We start from the raw sequence: 22331 nt of genomic DNA, 5'->3' as shown, positions 1-22331 counted from the left end.
ACTCAAGAATAACAGTGACACGTTAAAACATATATATAGAAAAAAACTTTATTCCACAAACTAAAGTGTTTCTTTGACAGACCAGAATAGCTGTTCTCAGTTGTTTTCAATTATTTGCCAGAATACATGTGCTGCCTTTTATGTTTGAGGATCTCAGTGGAGGTGAGGGTCAGGTCTTCGTTACAGACGTCGCAGTGATAATCTCTTGTAAGACTGGACGCTGAAGAGGGGCCGGCCTTTCCTTTTTCTGGTTCTGAAAATCCCCCCCAAAAAAATCCCCACACTTAATTTCAGATGTTTAATTACTTGCAGAGTTACTGGCACAGAGTATTACACAGCTGCTCGGATTTTTTAGCTGAATGTATTTATTTGATAATATTTCTTTTTTTTTCAAAATATATTTGAACATGGGGATATTTCTGACCTTCGTCCTCCTGCTGCTGCTGTTCTCCTGCCGGCCTGCAGGAGGCCTCATGCTGCATGCGTTCCAGTGGAGTAAGAGGCATGTAGAGGTCACAGTTAGGACAGCTCCAAAAAGTGCGTAAGCATTCACTGTAGAGATCCTTTGAGTCCTGCAGAGTGAAAATAAAAGGCAATAATGTAACACAGAGGGATGTTGTAAAGGTAGCTTGATGGGGAAAAAGGATAGATGATCTACAATCATTGAAAAAAAGACCAGACTGTTCCTGTTCCATTCCAACTCACAGCCAGACAGTTGTAGGTGAAGAAGCTTGTGACACGCAGGCCTCCTTTAATGGGGTCCGGCTTGGCCTCGACTCCTGGAAACAGCGGGTTAAGATCTGGAGCTTTGGTGGGAGACTGCTCGGATCCAGGCCGAGGGCCGATGTACAGGTTCTGGATCTGGAAAGCTGCGAGTCGCCGTAGGCTGTAAGTGACCTGGCAAGAAAAAGGTAAGATGTAAAAAAATGATGAGTATGCAACTCTCTGTCTCTTTATTCACTTTTAATCCCCACGTGGTTATTTTCTGGTGAGATATCATTCACAATTGGTCGCTGCAATGAGGTCTGTAGCCTCAGTACATGGAACGCGCAATATAACCACTAGACGCCCCCTTGACTTTTTTTTTTCTTTTATTGTAACACCTAGGTCAGCACCGCATCAGTACCTCTGTGTAGAGCAGGAAACGGACAAGGCCTTCACTCAGCTTTTCCCTGACTTTGCGGGACACGCCCTGGGCCGGTTCCCCCATCTTGCTCTGTCCCAGCTGGACCAGAAGGAGGCGCTCCCACTCGGCCCTGAGGGTAAGAGCCGTGGACAGCACCTTCAGGGCCTCCTCTGGCTCCCTCAGCTCCAGCTCCAGCCAGCCGTCGACCACCAGACGACTGCAGTCAGCGTTACTGTCCACAGAGTTGGCTACCAGCAGTAGAGCCTGGGGAGCACATGCAGGCATTTGGAGAATTAAAATTTAAATATGAAGCATTGATGGACCACAACTGGAATAACGCTAACACTCAAGGTAGGAGCAATGCAAGTTGCACACAGTAATTTTGGTATATTATATAAATCATACAGGTGGTTCTGAGACACCCTTAAGATTTTACATAATGTTTACATTTGTAAAGTTGGGCAGAATGTGGAAGACGTGTTTCCAAAGGTAATCGTCATAATTTGTTTCTTTTCTCTACACTTTTACACAAAAATGATAAATATAAATTTACCTTACATTAACATACTGATAACGTTACAGTCATTGCCATACAAGACCCACTGAGAGACAATGAAACAATTTAGACTCTTTATCCTTTTCCTAGAATCTAGTTAGTAACCGCATCAAACTAAAAGCTGCATTATAGATGTTAAAGATCACAATGTCTGGTAACTTGAACATCATGCAGAGCGTCATTAGGCCTTTAATAATAGGACGTAAGGGGATAAAAGTGGGTTAATTGAGGGAACAGTACTAACTTGCAGAGCTGGAACCCGCACACAGTTGGACAAATATGGCTTGTTGGTCTCCAACAGAGTAACGAAGGCTAGCAGCTGGTGTTTGCTGCTGTCCCTTCTTTCAGGCTCTGCGGGCAGGAAGCAGAGACAAAGAGGGAGACAGATGAGATGTAATGAAAGACAAGCAGACAATAACAAGAGTCAAAGGAAACAACAGAATATATTTTCAGTGGATCAGGAAGCAGAGGAATTAATGTTGTTCATTGATTCCAACACATTTATCAACTGCACTGCAACTACGGTTTATTCAAAAGCAAAATGAGCAGGTAGAAATATTGTCTTTGCAACATGAAAAAAATATTTGTTTGATTTTAGTTCTGTGACATCACCACAAATAAAGCATCTTTTCAGATTTCAAATGAAAGTTAAAATGTCTTCAAGAGAGACATTGATCTTACCATTGTTAAAATAGTTAGGATGATTTCAATAATGGAACATTCGGTCTATTGCCCAGTGATGCTTGAAGGTGTGTTTTGTTCTTTTTAAAGGTGAGTATGTCCTTAACCTCACTTTGTAATTCTTGCATATATGTGGCTCTGTTGTCGCTCTCAGGCTGTTGTTATGGCTGTCTATAGTATTTTTTACCTCAGAGAATTAAAGCCTCTTTGATTTGATTTGTTTTTCCCAGCAGTGTTTTTTTAATAAAGAAGAAAATGTAGGTATCCACCACAGAGAAACAAATGTTACAGATAGTCTTGACAATGGGCTTTAAGGGTTAATGATTTATTAATTATTTCAAAAACTACCTTCATGCAGTTCTTTAAAGGTTTACCTATTTCTCTGGTGTCATCTTCAGGCACATGTAACACCTCCGGGTCGCTGGCAAACACACTGGTCGGGTGGATCACCACCCCCTGCTTGTTCCTCGTATGAAACACCTGCACAATTTAAAATCATAAGTGGAAAGGAAGTGAAAATATATAACATTAAATTATCTTTTAAAATCACATTAGAAACAATTTTACAAAAAAAAAAAAAAAAAAAAAAAAGTCCATGTTTGTGATTATATAAACTGAGTGTGACGCAGCAGGAGGCCTGACCTGGTCTGAGTCCTTGCGGGTGGTGTTGTGTTCATCGGGCAGAGCCAGCTGAGGGTAGAGGCCTCGGCAAAGCAGCAGCTTGAGCAAAGACTGCTGTCGGGAGGACAAGTCCTGACTGATGCTGACCGCCTCCTGCAGCTCTGACACGTTGTGACGCAACTTGAACTTCACCTCCTGTTGCAGACCAAAACACCACAGTCACACTCAGAGTGTAGCTCTCAAACATAAATGAAGACAAAGTGTCTTCAAAGATAATATTCCAGTGAACACTTTGGTTTTTAGGTCTTCTCGGTTGTTGACGTCCAGTAGCCTCAAAACCTTCCTCTACTGCACTAATATGATCCACAAAGTCAGCACTTGCCTTTTAATTGAAACTTTTAATTAAAACTGGTGCTGATGTTTCAAGCTTTTTGAAGCAACCTTTTCCTATGCTGCACTGTCCTCACCTGTATGTCCAGGTTCTGTCCCGATCTCTCCTTGTCCTTCTTGCCTCTGCCTGTCTCCTCTGTGTCTGACCCTGAGGAGAACTCTCCTTCCTGGCCCTCACTCAGCTTCAAGACTTTCCGCCTGCTGCTTTCCTGCTGCTCATGATCTCTCTTCATCTGATGCAGTTTCCTCCTCTCTGTAAGCCTCTCCCTACGTTGCCCACGGTCACCGCTAGAAGAAGAGCTGTGCTCTGATTCCAGCAAACCATGGCTCCTCAGCAATTCCTGTAAACCAGAGAGGACGGTCATATTTAGAATAACCTTTATGCCTTAAAAGTTTATATATATTTTTTGAATATGAGAACTATGTCAGTAGCCTGCCTTGAACTGTCTGCGTAGGTTGACCATCTCATATAATCGCTGCTCCTCCAGACCTCTCCTTCTGCACCACTTCTTGGAGCCGCCACCTCTCTCTCCCTTTACCTGTGAGGCAGTTGAATAAAATGAAGACAATCTTATATCCGAGTTACAACAGTTTCAATATTGTTTGTATTAAATAGCCTGTGTCAAATTTTGGGATCATTACTGACCTCCATCCATGCATTGAAGGTGTTGAGCAGGGTAAAGGGGTCTCCCTGGTTGCTGTGCAGGGGCTGGCGAGCAGTTGCACAGTCAGGGTTATGCTGAGCGCTGCGCAGGAAAGGCGACTGAACGCTGAGAGCTGCTGCCACAGTCAACACGGGCTCGGCCAGATTAAACAAAGAGCCCAGCACCAGCATCTTTCCTGGATGAAACAAAAACACAAACTTATATAAGGAACGCTTCAAACTGCTTCTTCATGTGAAGCACTTTGATACTCTAATATGTCATAGCTTAGCAATAAGTGGAAGTGATCTTTTGTATAATGTTTTCAAGTGAAAGACCAAGCCAAAAAAAAAAAAAACATTATTTAATCTCTTTATTCCACCAATGTTCTCCTCTGTTGTGATTACAATAAAATATATTTAAAGTGGATAGGAAACTCAAAACACAAACACACGAAACAAAATGCATAATAGATGGAGTAAATGGATAAAGGAAACCGATAAAGTGGAATAATAACAGGTATGTAAATTAAATTATATTCAATTAAGAGAGTAGTGAAGGAACAACCCCCCCTGCCCCATTCTATTTAAGGTTTTCTTTTAATTTTATTATTATTATTATTAGTAGTATTTTTTCTTTCTAAATCTTAATTTAATTATCTTTTTTCTCTTTGTACCCTTTCTTTGGATTTTTATTTTATTTCATGCTGTATGTATTCTTGTATGTTTAAAAAATTATATATAAAAATGTGCCAGGATGAACAAAATTTGTGATGAAATATGACAACTTGTAATGTAGTAAAACAGCCTGCAATAAAATAATAAAAAAAAGAGCATAATAGACTTTGTGTAGAAGAGCTTACCTATGACCACATCCACAGGCAGCTGTGCAAGCAAACTACCAATAGAGGTCAGCTCACTGCGACTGTCCAGCGCCCCCTGCTCTTTCAGATAGGTAACAGCAGTCTGGATACTGGCAGCTGGAGGTGGATCAATAAAGACAAAAGAAAGTGGATCTCCAAGACTCATGCTCTTCATCTGCAGAAAGAGACAAAAAAAGCACAAATAAGTCGATAATATTTAAAGAAACGAGAGGAGCGTTGCTATCCTGTTTCCAGCGGTGTGTGGCTACCTGAAGAACGAGGGAGTCAAGAGCCACTCTGTGGATCTCCGGCACGGGATAAGGTGCAAAAGCATCGTAGTCGGACTCGGCATAAAGGCGGTAACAAACGCCAGGACCCGTGCGACCTGCTCGACCTTTCCTCTGCTCCGAGCTGGCTCTGCTGATCCAGAACTCCTGCAGGCGCTGCATCTTGGCCTTAGGATCAAAACTCATTTCCTTCACTTTTCCTATGATAGAATAAACAACAAAACATCCCTTTTACAACACGTATTTGAATAATAATAATCTAAGGAAGGAATTCATCATTGTACATTTTTCATCTTTTAACACTTTGATTTCCTCACTATGTTAAAAAGAGAGATGAGTAATTCAAACAAAGAGTATCTGACCAAAATAAGATTTTTAAAGATGGCTGATTGAAAGAAAACAGAAGAAAAAAAAAGTCACCAGCATCATATCCGCTACATACCTGAGTCTACAACAAAGCGCACTCCATCTATTGTAACTGAGGTCTCAGCAATATTGGTAGAGATGATGCACTTTCTCACTCCAGGAGGAGAAATGTCAAACACCTGGAGGATAACAGAAACACACAGTTAGACCTGATAAACACATCAGAGTCCTCCAACAATATCTGTCCACTCTAATCTAAACCGAGCTGCCCCATACCTTATCCTGTTGAGCCAGAGAGAGGGTGCTGTGCAGCGGTAAGACTATCCAGCGGCTTGTGTGCGTGGCATACACCTGACAGGCCTCTTGAATGGTGGAGATCTCTGCCACGCCGCTGAGGAAGAGGAGCAGGTCGCCTCGCTCCTCTGGAGGGTAACGCTGATCGATGCCCTGCAGGATGCGTAGGTAGGGTCTGGGATCCAGTTTCTCTGAGCGCGAGGGCTGCTCCTCAGGCGGAATGGGCTGGTATATGACCTTACCACAGGAATGAAGACATTTAATGTGATCACTTTTTGTATAGCTTTAAATTTGTGTTGTGGGTACAAACATATGCTCATTAAAAACCTCAAAATGTCAGTTTATCCTGGTGCTTTGTAGATGAATTAAATATCAAGCTAAGCTAAAAGAAGCTCTTGAGCTTTGACCAATAGTTTCAGAGAGGGATTATCTCAAGGCTCCAGAAAACTCTGATTCTTTTCCACACTTGTGTCGGAGGATTTTCTGATACTTTCTTTTCCTTCCTGGCTGGTACTGTTAAAACCAACCTGTTGTTGTTGCAAATGGCAATAAACATCTATTCTATTGTTGTTTTTTGCACAATCATTTAGCTGGAGCCTGATGGTTTTGGGGCTTATGGTTCAGGTGTACTGACTGGCATACTTGCCAAAACCTGATATGGTATCTTTTAGGCTGTATTGGAGGCTGGTATAGGAAAACTCCATCCACGCTCACCTGTATAGGAAACAGCCGGCCCGGTACCTGCAGCACGGGAGCGCTGCTAAAATAGTCAGAGAAGAGTTTGATGTTGATGGTGGCTGACATGAGGATGAGACGGAGGTCTGGACGTTCAGCCACGAGAGAGCGCAGGACCCCGAGGAGGAAGTCACAGTGGAGGTGCCTCTCATGGACCTCGTCCACAATCACCACCTGGTACTGATCCAGCGTCCTGTCCTGCTGGATCTGTCGGAGCAGCAGCCCCTCAGTCAGGAAGGACAGTTTGGTGGCCTCGGTCCGGGTCGTCTCGAAGCGGATCTGATACCCCACCTAAAAAAAACGTGAATGACTTTGGTTATGTATGTATTATGTATTTTTTATTTTTTTTTAAATCAAACTTGTTCAAAAAGCATTAAGAACCGAGTTAGTGCTGCAAATCAACCTAAATCTGCAACTAACATTTTTTCATGTTTGCCCATATTATACATTTTCTTAATACTCTTAACTTATAGCCCTCTGTACATAACTAGAGATGTAATAATAATAATAATAATAATGATACATTGGTTTTATATAGCGCTTTTCTTCAAACTTTGACAAAAGACACTTTGACAAAAACATAAAACAATAAACGACAATAAAGAAGTAATGTGGGGGGGAGGGGGGGGAGTTAGTGGGTGTAGGCAGTGATGAAGAGGTGAGATTTGAGGGATTTCTTGAAGGAGGTGAGTGTGGGGGAGTCTCGGATGTTATTTGGGAGTGAGTTCCAGAGGGGTGGGAGCAGCAATGGAGAAATCCCTGTTCCCCCAGGGCCGATAGTTTGTCCTGACGACAGGAGGTTTGCATCAGCAGACCTGAGAGTGCGGGTGGGAGATGTGAATGAAAGAAATGATAGAAAAAAATTGGTTTTATTGTCAAGGACAAACCTTTGAGCCGTACTGATTCAGACTCTCAAAGCTGACCCTCTTTGCTAAAGATATACAGGCAATACGTCGAGGCTGGGTGCAGGCTATGTGGGTGAAGCCGGCTGAAAGGAGATACTGAGGTACTTGGGTGGACTTCCCGCAGCCCGTGTCCCCCGCCACCACCACCACAGGGTGACGTCTCACTAACTCCACGATCCTGTCCTTGTACTGGAAGATGGGCAGGTTCTTCTGCTCCCTGCAGAGCTTGGCCAGTTTGCAGAAACTCTGTCTCTGGCTGAAGTCCAGAAAATGCAGCAGAGCCAGGCGGCAGTCTGAGATCTCCTGGCTGCCTGGACCTGAGGATCTGCTTCTGCTGTGCTCTGGCTTTCCCATCCGCTCCTCGATGTCCTTAGTGCACACAGACACATTGATCCGATAGCGAGCATCATACTCCCTCGGAAGGCCAAGGTCGACCTTTGCAGAGGCAGACTTGTTCCTCTCCTTCCCTTCTGCTTCTCCCTCACCTCTTCGACTGGAGCCAGATCCAGACATGTCCTTTTTAGTTTTAAACCTCTGGAAGCGGTCAAAGAAAGCCCAGAACTCTTTGTGTTCCGGACTGCCAGCCTGGATGTAGTCATGCCGGCGGAAGAAGATCTCGTCCAGTTGGGCTCGGCACTGCGGGTCGTCCCAGTCCCAACTGCGACCTTCTCTCCTCCTCCTGTCTGAATCCATGTTCACAGAAAAAGTCCTCCCCCAACAGGTTTATTCACGACTTACATATGAAACCCACGTTTACGGATTTACCAGCTGATTTCTACTTGTGGTATTTTTGCATAATAAAAACATTAGGCTGTTTAAAAAGAAATAGCCAATGAAAAAAAAAAACTGGACGAATTCAGCAGCAACAGCGGTGCGTTCAGAGGGAACAAAAATACGGTCGGACCATTTCCGCTCTTCCGGTTAAGTGTTGCACTCGTTCTTTCCGGATGAGTCTGTTTGAATAACTATTAAAATAAGAATAATTTTGCCCGCCACGCAGAAAATTATGGAGGACGAGATCTGACAGAAGTATAAATAAATAAATGTATAAATAAATACTGGAATAAATAAATAAAATAATGAATAAATAAATACATAAATAATTAAATGCGTGAATAAATAAATAAAAACTGGTAAATAAATGGGACATAAATAATTAAATGTCTGAAATTTATTTCTACATTTATTTATTTCTACATGTATTTATTTCTACATTTATTTATTTCTACATTTATTTATTTCCACATTTATTTATTTCTACATTTATTTATTTCCACATGTATTTATTTCTACATGTATTTATTTCTACATTTATTTATTTCCACATGTATTTATTTCTACATGTATTTATTTCTACATGTATTTATTTCTACATTTATTTATTTCTACATTTATTTATTTCCACATTTATTTATTTCTACATTTATTTATTTCTACATTTACTCATTTCTACATTTATTTATTTATACTTCTGTCAGATCTCGTCCTCCATAGAAAATGCTGTCTCATATGTCACAGGGAATTTTACCATCTACACTACGATTTATTTTGATTTTTTAAATGACAAATTTGTCCCAGAGAAAAAAGGCATTTATTGAATGCAAATGTAATCTCATCTCAAATATGTGCACAACGGACAACATAATCTCCCTAATTGATCTCCAGTTGGGGAGAATATGCATGGAAATCGGAATGGTCTCCACATAATTTATTGCACCTTATATGATCCTACAGATGTGAGGATTTATGTATGAAGCACAGGTCAAACATGCATTAGTATGAAGGTGCTTTAGAATACAAACTAGTTTATAAAAAAGTCAGAGCAAATTTATCCAAAATTTGAATTTGAAATCCATGTAAGTGCATAAACACATCATTGCAGCTGGGGATTATATTAGAAAAACTTTATTTAAAAACATCTGCTATAAAATACACATTTACAGAGTTTAACCAAGAGGGAATTTACTAACATTGTGTTGAATAGATGTGGATCATGTTAAACTCATCAATCAAAACCTATTACTGCACACTGTATTTGATCTTAGAAATGCAGTTCACATCAGTAAAATAAAATGCAATTCATAATAATAAGGGTAAAGCTCTAACAAAGTCAACAATCACATCAGCAACCTTCAGGGATTTCTAAAAGTCTGTCATAAAATGCGTAAGATACCAAGCCATAGGAGGTAGGATGGAATTAGCTTGCGGTCACTTTGTTTCTAATTCATAAAATTCAGAGCAAAGACAACAAGGTGGGATATTCTTGTGACGGCTACTGATAACACACAGGACATAGGATGCACATTTCATGTCTACATGTGTAACATGGACAGCTTAAATCGATTGCTTGTGCAGCATATAACATAATTCTCCATCAAAAAGACACATTAGACCACAACAACAAAGAGATAAAAACACACAAAGAACACAAAAATAAAAACACCTATTTACATTTTTTTAAATCATCAATAACATCCTCCTCAAACAGCAGAGGACATAACCTGCTCTTCAAGAGAACAGTGGATTTTCCGCCGAAACCCTGACCAAAGTCACAGCCACAACATCAGCTGGAAAGTCAAAATGGTGTTTTACTGGAGTCTGAATCTGTACAGTAGAACTCTTTATTAGTCTATGTTCATGTCCATATTCTGCATCGTCCCATTTGCAGCAAACTACACTCCTGTCTTTTCTTTGATCCAGCCGCGGTATTTGGTGACCCTTGTGTAGATGCCAGGTTTGTTCCTGCGGGCACAGCCATCTCCCCAACTGACCACTCCTGCCAAGAACATACGAGTCTGAGACGGACTGGACAGAGGACCCCCAGAGTCCCCCTAAAAGAGACAAACACAGGAACATTAGTAAGCATAAAGATACCACATAGGGGCAGTGTGGAGCAGAAACTCTTTTCCACTTTATGATTTTCTCTCTGCCTCTTTCTTTGACTCCTCCAACAACGCTTTCCTCTGCAAAAAAACAAACAGTACTGAGCATCTGGCATCTTTTTCCTTTGCCTTTAATAGATAGGGCCGTTGACAGAGTTGAATTAATGGGGAGGGAATGTAGGGATGACATGCATAGCTGGACCATGGGATGCTGGCACCGAAGTAACTTTCTTTCTTATCTTATGTTTGACAAGTTATTCATCTTCTTTGGTCTGCAAATTATTCTGGGGGACTGAGTGTGTTCGGAGGTAAGAGGAATACAGAGAGGAAAAAAAGCATCATAGGGTTATTGGGTCTTTTTAAATCACCTGACAAGCATCCACTCCTCCACTCAGTACTCCAGCACACATCATCCGGGATGTGATCTGCCCGTCCATCAAATCGTTACACACCGAGGGGTTAATGGTGCGAACCTGGGCCTTCTGGAGAACTTTTGCAGCAAATCCTTAATAAAAAACAAACAAACAAACACATAAACAGAGGAACAACATCATTATTATGTTAATGTCTGTTCTGTCAGTAATCATGACCTCCTCAAAAAGAGTTCTATTGGCAGGTTCACAGTAGTTTCATATTGTGTGTATTAGCTACATGACGACCAATTCTCAATAACAGAGCGAGAATAAACTACAGAAGTATTTAAGCAAAACATGAATTATAGTAGTTTCCCTGCAGTTTGATGTTATTGCATCTCTTGTGGAATGAACAATGACTTTGTTTACTTTGTTGTAATTGGTTATCGATATCCTAGATATTCAGCTTAATTTTGGGATTTAACTTAAAAAATACAATTGTTGTAACACAGGTATTCATCAAAATGACAAATAAAAGGTTGTCTCACCTCCTTCTCTTGTAGCGCCCCACCCGGTGATCCACACAGTGCTACCAGTTGGAAAATCATGTTGGGGAGCAGGTAAGCAGATGGGCCTGATGTAGTCGGAGTAGGTGACAGGACTGTCCAGCTCCATCAAGGCGATGTCATTGTCAAAGGTGTATGCATTGTAGTTCGGGTGATATATGACCTGCTTCAGATTCCTCTTCACCACATGACTCCCAATGTTTCGCTGCGTGTGCAGACCGAGGTAAGCTTCCCACGTGCCGGGCTGGGAATATCTGAGGACAAGCATCCAAACACATCCCAAAAATGTCACAATTAACACCAATCATGAAACAATGGCTACGGCGACAATAGATGTCACAACAGCATTATCTGCGAGTACTGTCCCTGGTTTGTCACATTATGCAGAGAATAAAAAATTCTGTAGTTGGGAAAATCTGAAAACAAGTTGCTACCTCGTCTTGCCGTCATCTTGCACACAGTGGGCAGCGGTGACCAGCCAGCGGGGACTGATGATGGACGCTCCACAAACATGACCGTAATTTTTGACATGGAGGCTGACTTGCCAGGGAAACTCTCCTTGCTCTGCCTCCTGACCGCCCACAATACGCGGCCTGTTGAACATACTCCTCCCGCAGTCTGCAAAGTAAACAATCACTTATTCACAAGGGCTTGCTTGTTTTGACGCCTGAGTAGGTGGAGGCTCACATCTGTTTTGTCATACAAGGTAAAACATGCAGATGGAGATAATAACTAGTTTTTTTTTTTTTAAATGTTAGACAAAGAACATGTCCCGCTGAGGATTCATCTGAGACTTACCGCAGTTCTCCTCATCAGATCCGTCTTCACAGTCCCGTGTCCCGTCACATTCGGGATTTACTTTATCGATGCATTTATTGTCTTTACATTTATATGTCAGATCAGTGCAGCGAGTACCAGAGGCTAAAGAGGAGAAAAAGGGGAAATACATCAAGCTCAGTTTATTAATTGTTGTGGCTGATGATTCTGCAATCAGATGCCTGTTAACATATTTAGAGCAATGACGACATTCATTTTGAGTTGTTCTTTTCACACCCAGTTAATGACAAGACAACGCTAACTCTGGTCAGGTTAGACCGTCTGAATCTGGATCTTTATTTTAGTCTTCACCAAACCAAGAGAGAATTTTATGAATACTAAGAAGTTAAGTGGTCACTACCTTAAAAAGGTGTTTGCCAACTTTTTATGTTTAGGATTTGAAGGTAAGAAAAATCCCTAAGTGGATCAAAAAAGGAAGAGAGATAAAGAAGCAAAAATTTTGCTGAATGCGGCCGCCTGCTTGTTCAGAAAGCTGAGTTGAAGATGATGAGACTAATCAAAAGGAGAAATGTGCTGTTAAACCAAATATTTTTTTCTGAATGTGCAAAATAATCTATTTGCGCTTCTATATAATATATTCCAGTCAGCACAGACGTCGGGTATGTTACTTCAACTCCAGTAAGGAAACAATTGCACTTTTTTAAAGACTTAAGTCAGTGACCTTTGTCTCCAAACATTTTTTGTACTCAAGGAGAAATCCAGCCTTACTTCTCCCGCAGTCGAGCTCGTCTGATCCATCGCCGCAGTCGTCTCTGCCGTCACAGCGCTTCTTCTCAGAAACACATTTGTTATTCTTGCATGTTATCTCTCCAGATTTACATCCACCTTTGAAGACAAACAGCCAGAGCGGTATAAGAACACTTGAAGTGCTTATGTTTAATTCAGAACACCCGCCCCCCCCCCCGCCATGTGTGCCAACATGTCTTACCACAGTCTTTTTCATCTGTGCGGTCTCCACAGTCATCGACACCATCACATTTCCAGAACTTGGGCTTACAAAATCCATTTTTACAAGAGATGCTGTTTGCACTGCACTCTGGAAGAAAACATTTAAACTTACTATGTTTGCTGAAGGTGTAGAGAATATGAAATGAAGCTTGAATGGACAATGAGTGCACCTTAAGTAGAAAGTACTTACTGCAGTTTAATTCATCGCTCATGTCTCCACAGTCATTCCATCCGTCACACTTGAGATCCAACTTAACACAGCGCTGATTCCTGCACTGGAACTGCTTTGGACAAGCTGTGGAGGGCAGGATTGGTATTTGATGAACTTGCTTAATTTTTTAAGAAATAATTATCATCTGTGTAAAAAAACAGAGTCACTTACGGTCTGTGACGTCAACGGCCTCAAACTCTGCATCAAAACCTCGGTCCACATAGGAGGAATCCGAGCGAAATCTCACCTCCATTTTGTTGGTCACACTGGTTTCAGTCACCGTTCCATCAGGCTGTTCCCCACAAAACCTGGGGAGAAGACGCGAGAACCAGTGACACGTCTGACCTGTTATGTAACTCCTTTTTTAGTTTAATACACACAGAAATGGACTCACTTCTTTCCATTGATCTCCACAAAGTCTTTGGAACAGTCCTTCCTGTTTTCCTGCCCGGGCTCGGACAAGAGGAACTTTTTGAACGTCAGCTTCACGACCTTACGATCAGGGACCTTAAATGATCGACAGAGAAGAGAAAAAAGAACTGCTTAACATGGTGAAATGAGATCTTTTGGGGATCAAAAACAGAAACAGACCTTGATATGGCATTATATTGTGTTGATTGAATGCAGACATCTCACCGTGATCGTCCACTCACAAAGAGTCCGAGGAGGATAGTAATTTGGGAAGTTAGGGGATGTGAAGCTTCCTTTTTCACCTGTAAGCTGGCCACCACATGTAGTACCTTTTAAAAAGAGAAAATGTGTAACTGTTAGATATCAGCATGCATAATGTTGCTCCTGACAGAGAGGCTCAAGTGGCCGACAGCCCTACCTTTACTTCCACGTTTGACTTGTGACACTTGAGCTCTAAAACCTGGGAAGTTCTTCTCGTCATTTGTGACCATTGTCACCAGCATGACATTCCTCGAAGAAATGAAGGTCAGTGGTTCACTCGGTGAGTAGTACCCACACATCCTGTTGGGAGAAAAACAAATGAAATACACCATGCCTTGTTTCCTGATCTGCTGGTTACAACTCAAGGTCATTTAAATGTTCATGTTCTTTGTAGACTCAAGCTGGTGGGGAATCCCTGTGTGGCTGCTTAAACAAAGTGCATCAGACTTTTCTCTTTAAGCTTGATGGATCGACATGGATTCAGTTCAATAATACCTAAAAAGCTAAAAACAAAATCCTACCCCTGTGCCTCTTAACATTCGATGTGGATTTAGGTCACTTACACAGTGCCCTACTTTTAAAGAGTCTTATCTCTCCTGTACAAGAATGTCGCAAATGATTTTATCACACTCGGATGTTTCTTTTTTAAGGACCCAGTTGCTTTCTGACTGCATGTAGATTTTCTGGTTTTATCATAATCTTAAACTTCCTTCTGATTTGCAACATTTGGACGTTAGTCTTGTTTTTTTTATTTTAGGAAGCTACATCCACACGTTGAGTGGCAAGTGGACTTTTATGCTCAGTAAAAAGGCTTCAACAGAAGTGACCCATTTGACCAGTAGAGGGCCTTACATACAAGATAACGTTCTCTACAGTGGGTTAATTATCTGCATGCAGCTTAAGTTTGAATCATGGGGAAACTCACTCTTCCATAACGCGGCTCTCAATAGCCGCCAAGGAGTCGTAGATTTTGACAAAGTCCTTCTTGCAGTCTTCTTCCAGATTCATCGTGTCGAAGTCGAGCTTGATGACGTGGTTGTGGTCTGCTCTCAGCCGCCACTGGATAAAGGTGTTGCTGGGATAAGAAACGTCAGGGAAGCCAGGGGACTGGATCTGGTCAATTGTATTGGTCCTTGCATGTTCTGCAAAGTTGAAAAAATCTGACACAAAAAAAAAAACAAGGATTTCAGAAGGTGTTCAGTGAAAACCAACAGAAGAATCTGAAATTTAATCATGTCATGTTTACAAACTTATTTTACTATATTAAATTAGCAAATGTGCAATTTAAAACAACCATCACATTGTTAACACCGTCTATTATTTGTACTTAATCCCTCTACCTTTAATGAAAATGATAATAAATTACGCTGAAGGTAAATAATTCACAATGAGGCCTTTGCCAAAAAAGAGATGCAATGTGTTGCAGCAATGTACACTCCCAGTATTACATTTCTCATTCCACTTTGAGGACAACAACCAGAAAAGTATGCTAAAATGTGACATGTTCAAAGTGAAAGTCAGGATGTTGTATTCTGTAGAATATAAATGACTAAATAGTTCACTCCTGCAGGGTATGATGCGGTTAGAATCCCATGAACTTTATGAGAAGCAGAAGTTTTGTTGCTTATATGGATGACTTGTAAAAGATAAAACTAGTTAAACAAATGGTGACTACAGGTAAAGCACTTACTGCTAAATGTTGTTGAAGTCAATCGTGCATCAAGTGCTGTGAGAAGAAAACAACACAAACAAACATTAGATGAGGTTGTTGACAAAAGTGCAAAGACAGAACATGAAAATGACAGATCACAAGCGTGAGTTAAGAGTTGCTCTGAGCCTACCTGAAGACACCACATCATCAAAGACCAGAGTGTTGCTTGGTCTGTGCAGGGAGCGCTGCTCTTTGTCCACTAGCTTGTCCATTGAAGACATGGCTTTGTCCACAGCTGCACCCTGGCCAGCCGGGACGCTGAACTCAGACAGGTAGTAGGCAATAACACTACCTTCACTAGGAGCAATGACACAACAAAATAAACTGATTAGATGTGGATCAAAACAAAAACATTTAGGCAGGGAAATGTTTAAGTCCCCGTTAACCAACAGCCTAGATATCCTCCAACATGCATTTAATGAATCTGTTTAACTGAAGTTTGTTATTAACAACTCATAACTGCAGTTTTCAAAGGCGTACCTGAAAGCCTGGACGATAGAACCAACATAGTATTTGGACAACTGTGGACTTTTAGAGTAGATGACTTTAAGCTGAAACAGAGAGGAGAAAACACAAAAACAGTATGAATGAAGGCTTTTTCAAAAAGATAAAATGCAATGGTTGACATGCAGGCAAATGTATTCTCTTACCTGGGAAGTCACCTGCTCAGCCAGTGCCTTGAACTCAGAGCTGTTGGCGTTCTCGTAGGCGTCTTCAAAGACCTGGTTGGTGATCCGCATGGAGCCGCTGTACATCTTCTTGACCCGCACATCTTTACGGACTGCAGAAACACACAGAAAAGACCGAAGATATCTTACTGCACAAACTTTTGTCACGTTTTGACCTTCATTTTTCTTTGTCCATTTTTTGATTCTAACAAATATATATGCAAGTTATATTTGGCCTTTTTGCCGTTATTGGATAGGACAGCGAAAGAGACTGGCTTTAATCTCTCACTTGAAGGGGGAGGTTGCACTTCATGAGGATTCTCTGTCGAGTGCTCAGCTGAAGTTTCTTGAGCACATCTCAAGTTCCAGGTTAAGGAGGACAAAACACCAACATTTCATATTTGGCTCAAATCACAAAAAGGTTGTGTGAGGTGAGATGTAAGTGTTTCGTCATCCTTAATGTGGAATTTAAAATGTGCTCCATCTAAATGGTTTTTCAATAGCTTTTAATCGCTTTTTCTAGTTTTCTATCATAAAGGAATTGAGTCTTTTTCTACAATCATATAGTCTATTAAACCATGTTATGCTTATGTATTTAAGTATTTTAGAAGGAAGATAGAAGTGACACCAAAGTAAAAAAAAAAATAAAAGTTCTCTCGTCTTTATCTTCAACAAAGAAGTCAGGATTTTGTTTGTCATCAAGATATCTCAAAACTGTCGTCTGAGGTTCTCAGTCCTCCAGTTCATGGAAAATTCAAAGTTAGATCGAAAGGCATCTGGACTGGTTGATTGATCTTGAAGACGTTTCACCTCTGAGAGGTGTAAGATCTTCAACCAGTCCAGTTGTTTTTAGATCTAACTTTGAATTTCTGAAAACTGTCTCAACAATAAAAACACTTTTTAATTAACCTTCACAGCACTAGCTTGGATAAAAAAAAAAATAATAATTTCAGAAAATAAACACCTTTTTTATTTTTAAAACAAATTTAGAGAATTGTGCATTGGTGGAGGAATCTGCTCTTTGAGTCCTCCTCCTCTACTAAGAACGATACATATAAAAGGTGTTGACAAAGAAGGCTAGCCGCTCGAATATATTCATCCAACGTCCTTTTAATCAGTTGAATGACATTACCCATCTTAGTATCACTGCTTCAGTTTAAGTTAAGTTTGTGCCATTCTGCCTTATTAATCATTTGAGTAGAACAGAAAGGGTTCTTACAGTGGAAATGCCAGACCAGCAGTCCGGTCATAAGAGCAATAACCGCAGCGAAGACCACCACTCCAATCACAGCCCCAACTTTCCCCGGACCCTTTTTCTTCTCAAGCTTTTTGTTATCTGAAGCTGGCAGGAACTGGACAGAGGTGTCCCAGTCTTTGTCCTAGGAAACAGAAGCATAGTATTATGGTTAAATGGATACAAATAAATACAACTTAAAGGCTTATATCACATCAACAATAAATTCCAAATAGTTCATGAAAAGCATTTCACAGGAAGATAAAACCATGGTGAAAATAAAGCGTCAAGAACTTCTTCAACAACGATGATTCTTCAGCAGAGTTGTTGACTGTATTTGTGCTTTAAGACAGACGTAGCTGTTTGTTCATTATCGAAGTAGATAATCAACAGAGAACAGTGACAGCTGCAGACAACAAGTAGGTACATGCATATTATAGGAATGTCCAGGTCTGTGGTGACTCACTAAAATAGGGATTAGAATAAGACAAAAGAAGCTGCTCTATAAAAAAAATAGCTTGTCAACGGAACAAAATCTGAACTTTAAAAAAAATGATAATCTCAAAATAAAAATACAGAAACACAGTTTCACAGTTGGCACTGTTAATGAATGAGAAGGGGACTTCATGCATGACTCAGCTCGGTGATTACATTTAAGAGGCAGGTAGAGAGGGGGGAGGGAGTACAAAGGTTTCAGCAAACAGAATCCTGTCAAACCTGCTGGGAGCAAACCACTCACAGAGCTGAAGAGGAACACAACAAGTTCTTTTTTTCCCTCAAATGCTTGCTGTAGTATAACATTAAAAAAAAAAGGTCAATGAAACACTGAACTACTTTAACGCATTACAAAATTTAGATTTTACAAACTTGTAATCGTTTCAATTTGAAAGACGTCGCTAAAACTTTAGATTGTGTGCATTGATAAGTGTGCCTGTAACTTTAAGAGCTATACGCAGCTTATAGGGCTCAATCTGCAGATCTATGACTCTGTTGAAATGTTTAAAAAAAAAACACGGGCAACACTTTATATATGTATAAATCTGACACACTTGATATGTGAGGAATGAATTACCTAGGATAGGGAAACAACTCCAGCATTAAAACTTAGTGCTGGACAGAATTGTGATCATCTTAAGAGCAGGCCATGCCATGTTATTGATCATTTAAAGCCATTGTGCAGATTTTGCTCCATCATGTTATTTAACCAAATGTTTCACGCATTATGGATTCACTGTCTGGGTTGATTTTGAAAAGTTACTATTAAAAGGGAAATACATTTAATATACAGCTGATCAGCTCCTTAATGTGTTCGTCTCTAATAGTGATTTTCTGATTATTCTCGTGAAAAACAAAAGTGTGAATCTGAATATAAATCACGTAATCATTAAGTGTTACTTATCAGCAGAGATCATTGATCTACACATGCTAAACTAGCATAGCAACACGACTTCAGACCTGATCAAGTGTGCCCTGGAGGACAGATTCTCAGATTCTCTGAGACTGAAGGGCACTGTATAGCCTATACATCACAAAACTGTGACGTTGGGGAGTCATCTCAAAATGTAGGACTCAAGTGAACAAGTTGCAACAGGGCAGAGGAACCAGGAGGAATTCAGGTGTCAGCCCTTCGAGGTCGTTGATTCCCAACCTTCTCTGATGGAGCTCAGGGAGGTTTCCACATGGTTATTTTGTGAGGAATCACCGAACAATATGATGCAAAGTCTGCATTCTAAGGAGCTTTTCCACAGAGTTTGAGCCGGTTATTGAGTATGTTCTTATGTATTAATGCACTGGGGAAGTAACCTCTGTTTTAATGTCCTAACTTCTTTGAAACAAGGTCATCGGCTGGTGCATCCTCTAAAGGCATGTTTGTTTAGATGAGATCTCAAAAACTTGTTTTATTCTGGAACACATTTGAAGCCCTTGTATATACAAATGTAACACTTGACTTGTTATTGTGTTGTTGTGTTAGTCCTTATGCAAACCGATGTGGTGTTGATAGAGCAGCCCGTTTGGCTGCAGATCATTACACCCTCTCAAGTGTTCTATGTAGGTCTGTGTGTGGAATGAAAACACAGGTCCTCTTTCTATTTCATGTCTGACAGGTTTTCGATAGGTATGCAGGTTCATGAACCTATAACCCACTTATTTCTTTTGTCTTTGAAGCAGTTAAGGTCACTTTCAATCTGATGCTTTCAACTGTCCCAATAAGTACACACCAACGTTAACAAATCAACATCTGTGTCATCCAGATAACATTAGAAACCTAAAGACCAAACATAAAATGATCAAATGAAGTTAATTGGATTGAAAATGTTTGGGCTTAACAGAGGATAAGATTCTTACCGACTTCGGGGTGTATCTCAGTCCACTGTCCATGTACTCCATCAGGGGTCAATGCAGGACAAGACTGCTCAAATTAACACAAAAAATACCAAAAACACCTGAACCACTCCTTTCCCCCCCAAAAAAAAACGTCTCCTCTTCTTGATTATTTCTTTGACTTGTAGAAGTTGTTGTAAGCCGCCCACAGGCTGTTTGTCGAGGTGAAACTGAAGGCCTGGTCGTAAAGACACAAATCCGTCTGCTTGTAAATTCAACCTGCTCGCACAAAATAAAAGAACTCCACGCAGGTGAGATCTAACAGGAGAGAAACTTCTCCTGGAGTTTAGAAAAGAAGGCTCTTCTCAGGTCGAGGTGTTCACAACTGTCTACCTGCCCTGGACAATGTCGCCTACCTAGACCGTGTGATTCCTGACGGAGGGAAACTCAGGAAACTATTTTCCGGGATCTTCGGGTTTCTGCAGGCGTGTCTCCACCCCGAATACACCTGTGGCGACTTCCTGTTTACCTGCCACAGGTGAGGTATGTTTTATAGATGAAGTTTACGTTATGTTTGATCTGAAAATGACTACAGAATGTTTTAAAAACAATAAAACACAGTATTAACTTAATTATCTTACGAATAGGTATTTAGCGATACATTTAGTTGTTGTGTTTTGAAGCTGCTGTGGCCATTTTAGCCTGGACCCATTTCCACGCACTTATTGTAAAATTAGAAAACATGTTGTTTTAAAATACATTTTTAAAACCTTAGGGGTGCAGTCTATTTTTTAGTATCAGTCTTGTGATCATATCGCAGATGTGTTTGTGTGATACCACCATGATGACTCAATTCACGACTGATGAGACATCAGTTTCTGTTTGAGTAAACAGGACGCCCACGTCTGAGGGTAAGCCCCTCGGTCTATATGAGGGGTATATTTCAACATTTCACAACAATCATTTTAGAGAATGTAATGATCTGCTGGGCTTCATAAGTTAATCATTGAAAATCAAACAGCTTGTTAACAGAAATAATTTGATAGCCTACATCTTTTTTTCTTTGTTAACAAAGCTTCAGTCCCAGATGTAAATTATTAATGAACACACACAACATACTGGTCATAACTTATTTCAAGAGTATTACCTCAAACATACAGGCTAGGTGTAACTTAAAATAAGAATATGTAGCCTGTATGCTCATCACACTATTGGTGACAAATTGTTTACGTCACGTTACCACACAATCCACTTTTTCATTGATCAGAACTGTTTACTACAATTAGGTTGAAATTAAAGTATTCCTTTTTGAGGGTCTTGAACCTCTATGGGGAGTTAGGGGTCCTTCCAATGGAAGGATCTGGATAATTTACCTCTGCTTTGATACTTTTCTGCTCTCTGGGCAGTTTAACATTCTCATTTTAATAATTTAAAATAATTTGAGATGTTTATTTCACATTTGATGCAAACGTGGCAGGCTATAATTAAACATTTAATGATTAGATTTTAATTTAAGCTTTAATTATTATTAATTATTTTATTTTATGTTATCATTAGTTAGTGATATTATGTCTAATATCATATAGGCTACATTTTAAATAGGCTACATTAAAAGCACACACGTGTCTGCAGTTTTTACCTGGAACAGTATGCTGCTAGTCTCTGTCATCTCTCTTTCTTTGTCTAACCTCTTACTAACTAGTGTTTTGGAACCTACGGAAGAGGATTAGGGCCAAAATTTGAGATTAAAGTCAGAATAATAATAAAAAAAGTCAGATCAAATTTTTTTTTCTCCAGTGGTTCTAATCCTCTTCTGTATGGAAGAATTCAAAGAGACTTATGTGTGTATTTTTCGGGCAGACCATGAATGCTGAAGGCTGAGACTTCATCCTGTCCTTCAGTCGGGGTTAAAGAGATAGGGGCGGCACAGAGACGCTGAATGGAACAGAGCAGACAGAAAGGTGTGGGAAGCATCGTTTGCGCTGCATTTTTTTTATACCAGCCACAAATTGTGGGTGGCCTGCCACACTTCTAGATCCGCCCCTGGAAGATAGCCTACACTTCATTAACCCCGAGAGGGGAAATTCAATTTTACATTCTGTTGTTTACCATGCAACAAACTCGGGCTCACACACACACATGCACATTCCTGAGGATTCAGTGTCTTGCTCAAAGGCACCTCGGCAGTGCCAAGGCAGTTAACTGGCACCTCTCCAGCTACCAGATTCATTTCCAGACCTGGTCAACACCGGGACTTGAACTGCCGACCCATCCGGATCTCAACCCAGGTCCCCACAGACTGAGCAACTGCAGACCCCAATTATTTGATATTTATTATATTTTATCTAATAATTTCTACAAAACTTTTATCTATTTATTGAGCCGTGAGAGCACAGGACTGGTCAATTTATGATATTCTATCCATCCATCCATCCGTCCATCCATAAAAACGACATATCCATA

At 40.5% G+C, this 22331-nt stretch overlaps 2 protein-coding genes across 2 annotated transcripts; both read right to left on the bottom strand.

The window, feature by feature from the left end:
- Positions 1–32: 32 nt before the first annotated feature.
- dhx34 (DEAH (Asp-Glu-Ala-His) box polypeptide 34) lies at positions 33–8346 on the bottom strand. Its single transcript, XM_020649190.3, has 16 exons — positions 7447–8346; positions 6539–6850; positions 5807–6061; positions 5607–5709; positions 5147–5364; positions 4878–5052; positions 4021–4214; positions 3812–3913; positions 3452–3715; positions 3006–3179; positions 2738–2843; positions 1927–2033; positions 1127–1390; positions 706–897; positions 425–572; positions 33–253 (listed from the first exon to the last, which is right to left on the bottom strand). Exons 1-16 carry the CDS (start codon positions 8155–8157, stop codon positions 111–113), a joined length of 3468 nt encoding a protein of 1155 aa, XP_020504846.2. The 5' UTR covers positions 8158–8346; the 3' UTR covers positions 33–110.
- Positions 8347–9353: 1007 nt separating this feature from the next.
- st14a (ST14 transmembrane serine protease matriptase a) lies at positions 9354–20333 on the bottom strand. The gene is made up of 19 exons (XM_020649182.3): positions 19893–20333; positions 17532–17691; positions 16295–16425; positions 16125–16195; positions 15775–15941; positions 15624–15659; positions 14859–15093; positions 14091–14233; positions 13898–14001; positions 13656–13768; positions 13433–13569; positions 13241–13345; positions 13031–13138; positions 12811–12927; positions 12064–12186; positions 11700–11883; positions 11248–11519; positions 10715–10851; positions 9354–10295 (listed from the first exon to the last, which is right to left on the bottom strand). The coding sequence occupies exons 1-19, from the start codon at positions 19932–19934 to the stop codon at positions 10137–10139; spliced, it is 2544 nt and encodes an 847-aa protein (XP_020504838.2). The 5' UTR covers positions 19935–20333; the 3' UTR covers positions 9354–10136.
- Between the last annotated feature and the right edge of the window lie 1998 nt (positions 20334–22331).

The sequence above is a fragment of the Labrus bergylta genome, chromosome 11, assembly GCF_963930695.1.
Source record: "Labrus bergylta chromosome 11, fLabBer1.1, whole genome shotgun sequence".
In the NCBI taxonomy this organism is placed as follows: domain Eukaryota; kingdom Metazoa; phylum Chordata; class Actinopteri; order Labriformes; family Labridae; genus Labrus; species Labrus bergylta.
This window is presented reverse-complemented; position numbering and strand designations above follow the sequence as displayed.

Bases quoted from the DNA above. Each gene is read 5' to 3' on its own strand.
- dhx34 (XM_020649190.3), bottom strand. From the start codon at position 8,157: ATGGATTCAGACAGGAGGAGGAGAGAAGGTCGCAGTTGGGACTGGGAC. The intron at 4,215-4,877 runs GTAAGCTCTTCT...TGTTTCATCCAG, and splicing joins GCCTGTGGATGTGGTCATAG to GAAAGATGCTGGTGCTGGGC. The intron at 3,180-3,451 runs GTGAGGACAGTG...GGTCTGCAACAG, and splicing joins GACAGAACCTGGACATACAG to GAGGTGAAGTTCAAGTTGCG.
- st14a (XM_020649182.3), bottom strand. From the start codon at position 19,934: ATGGAGTACATGGACAGTGGACTGAGATACACCCCGAAGTCG. The intron at 13,139-13,240 runs GTAAGTACTTTC...GTTTTCTTCCAG, and splicing joins GAGCGATGAATTAAACTGCA to AGTGCAGTGCAAACAGCATC. The intron at 10,296-10,714 runs GTGATTTAAAAA...TGTCTCTTTTAG, and splicing joins GAGGAGTGGATGCTTGTCAG to GGGGACTCTGGGGGTCCTCT.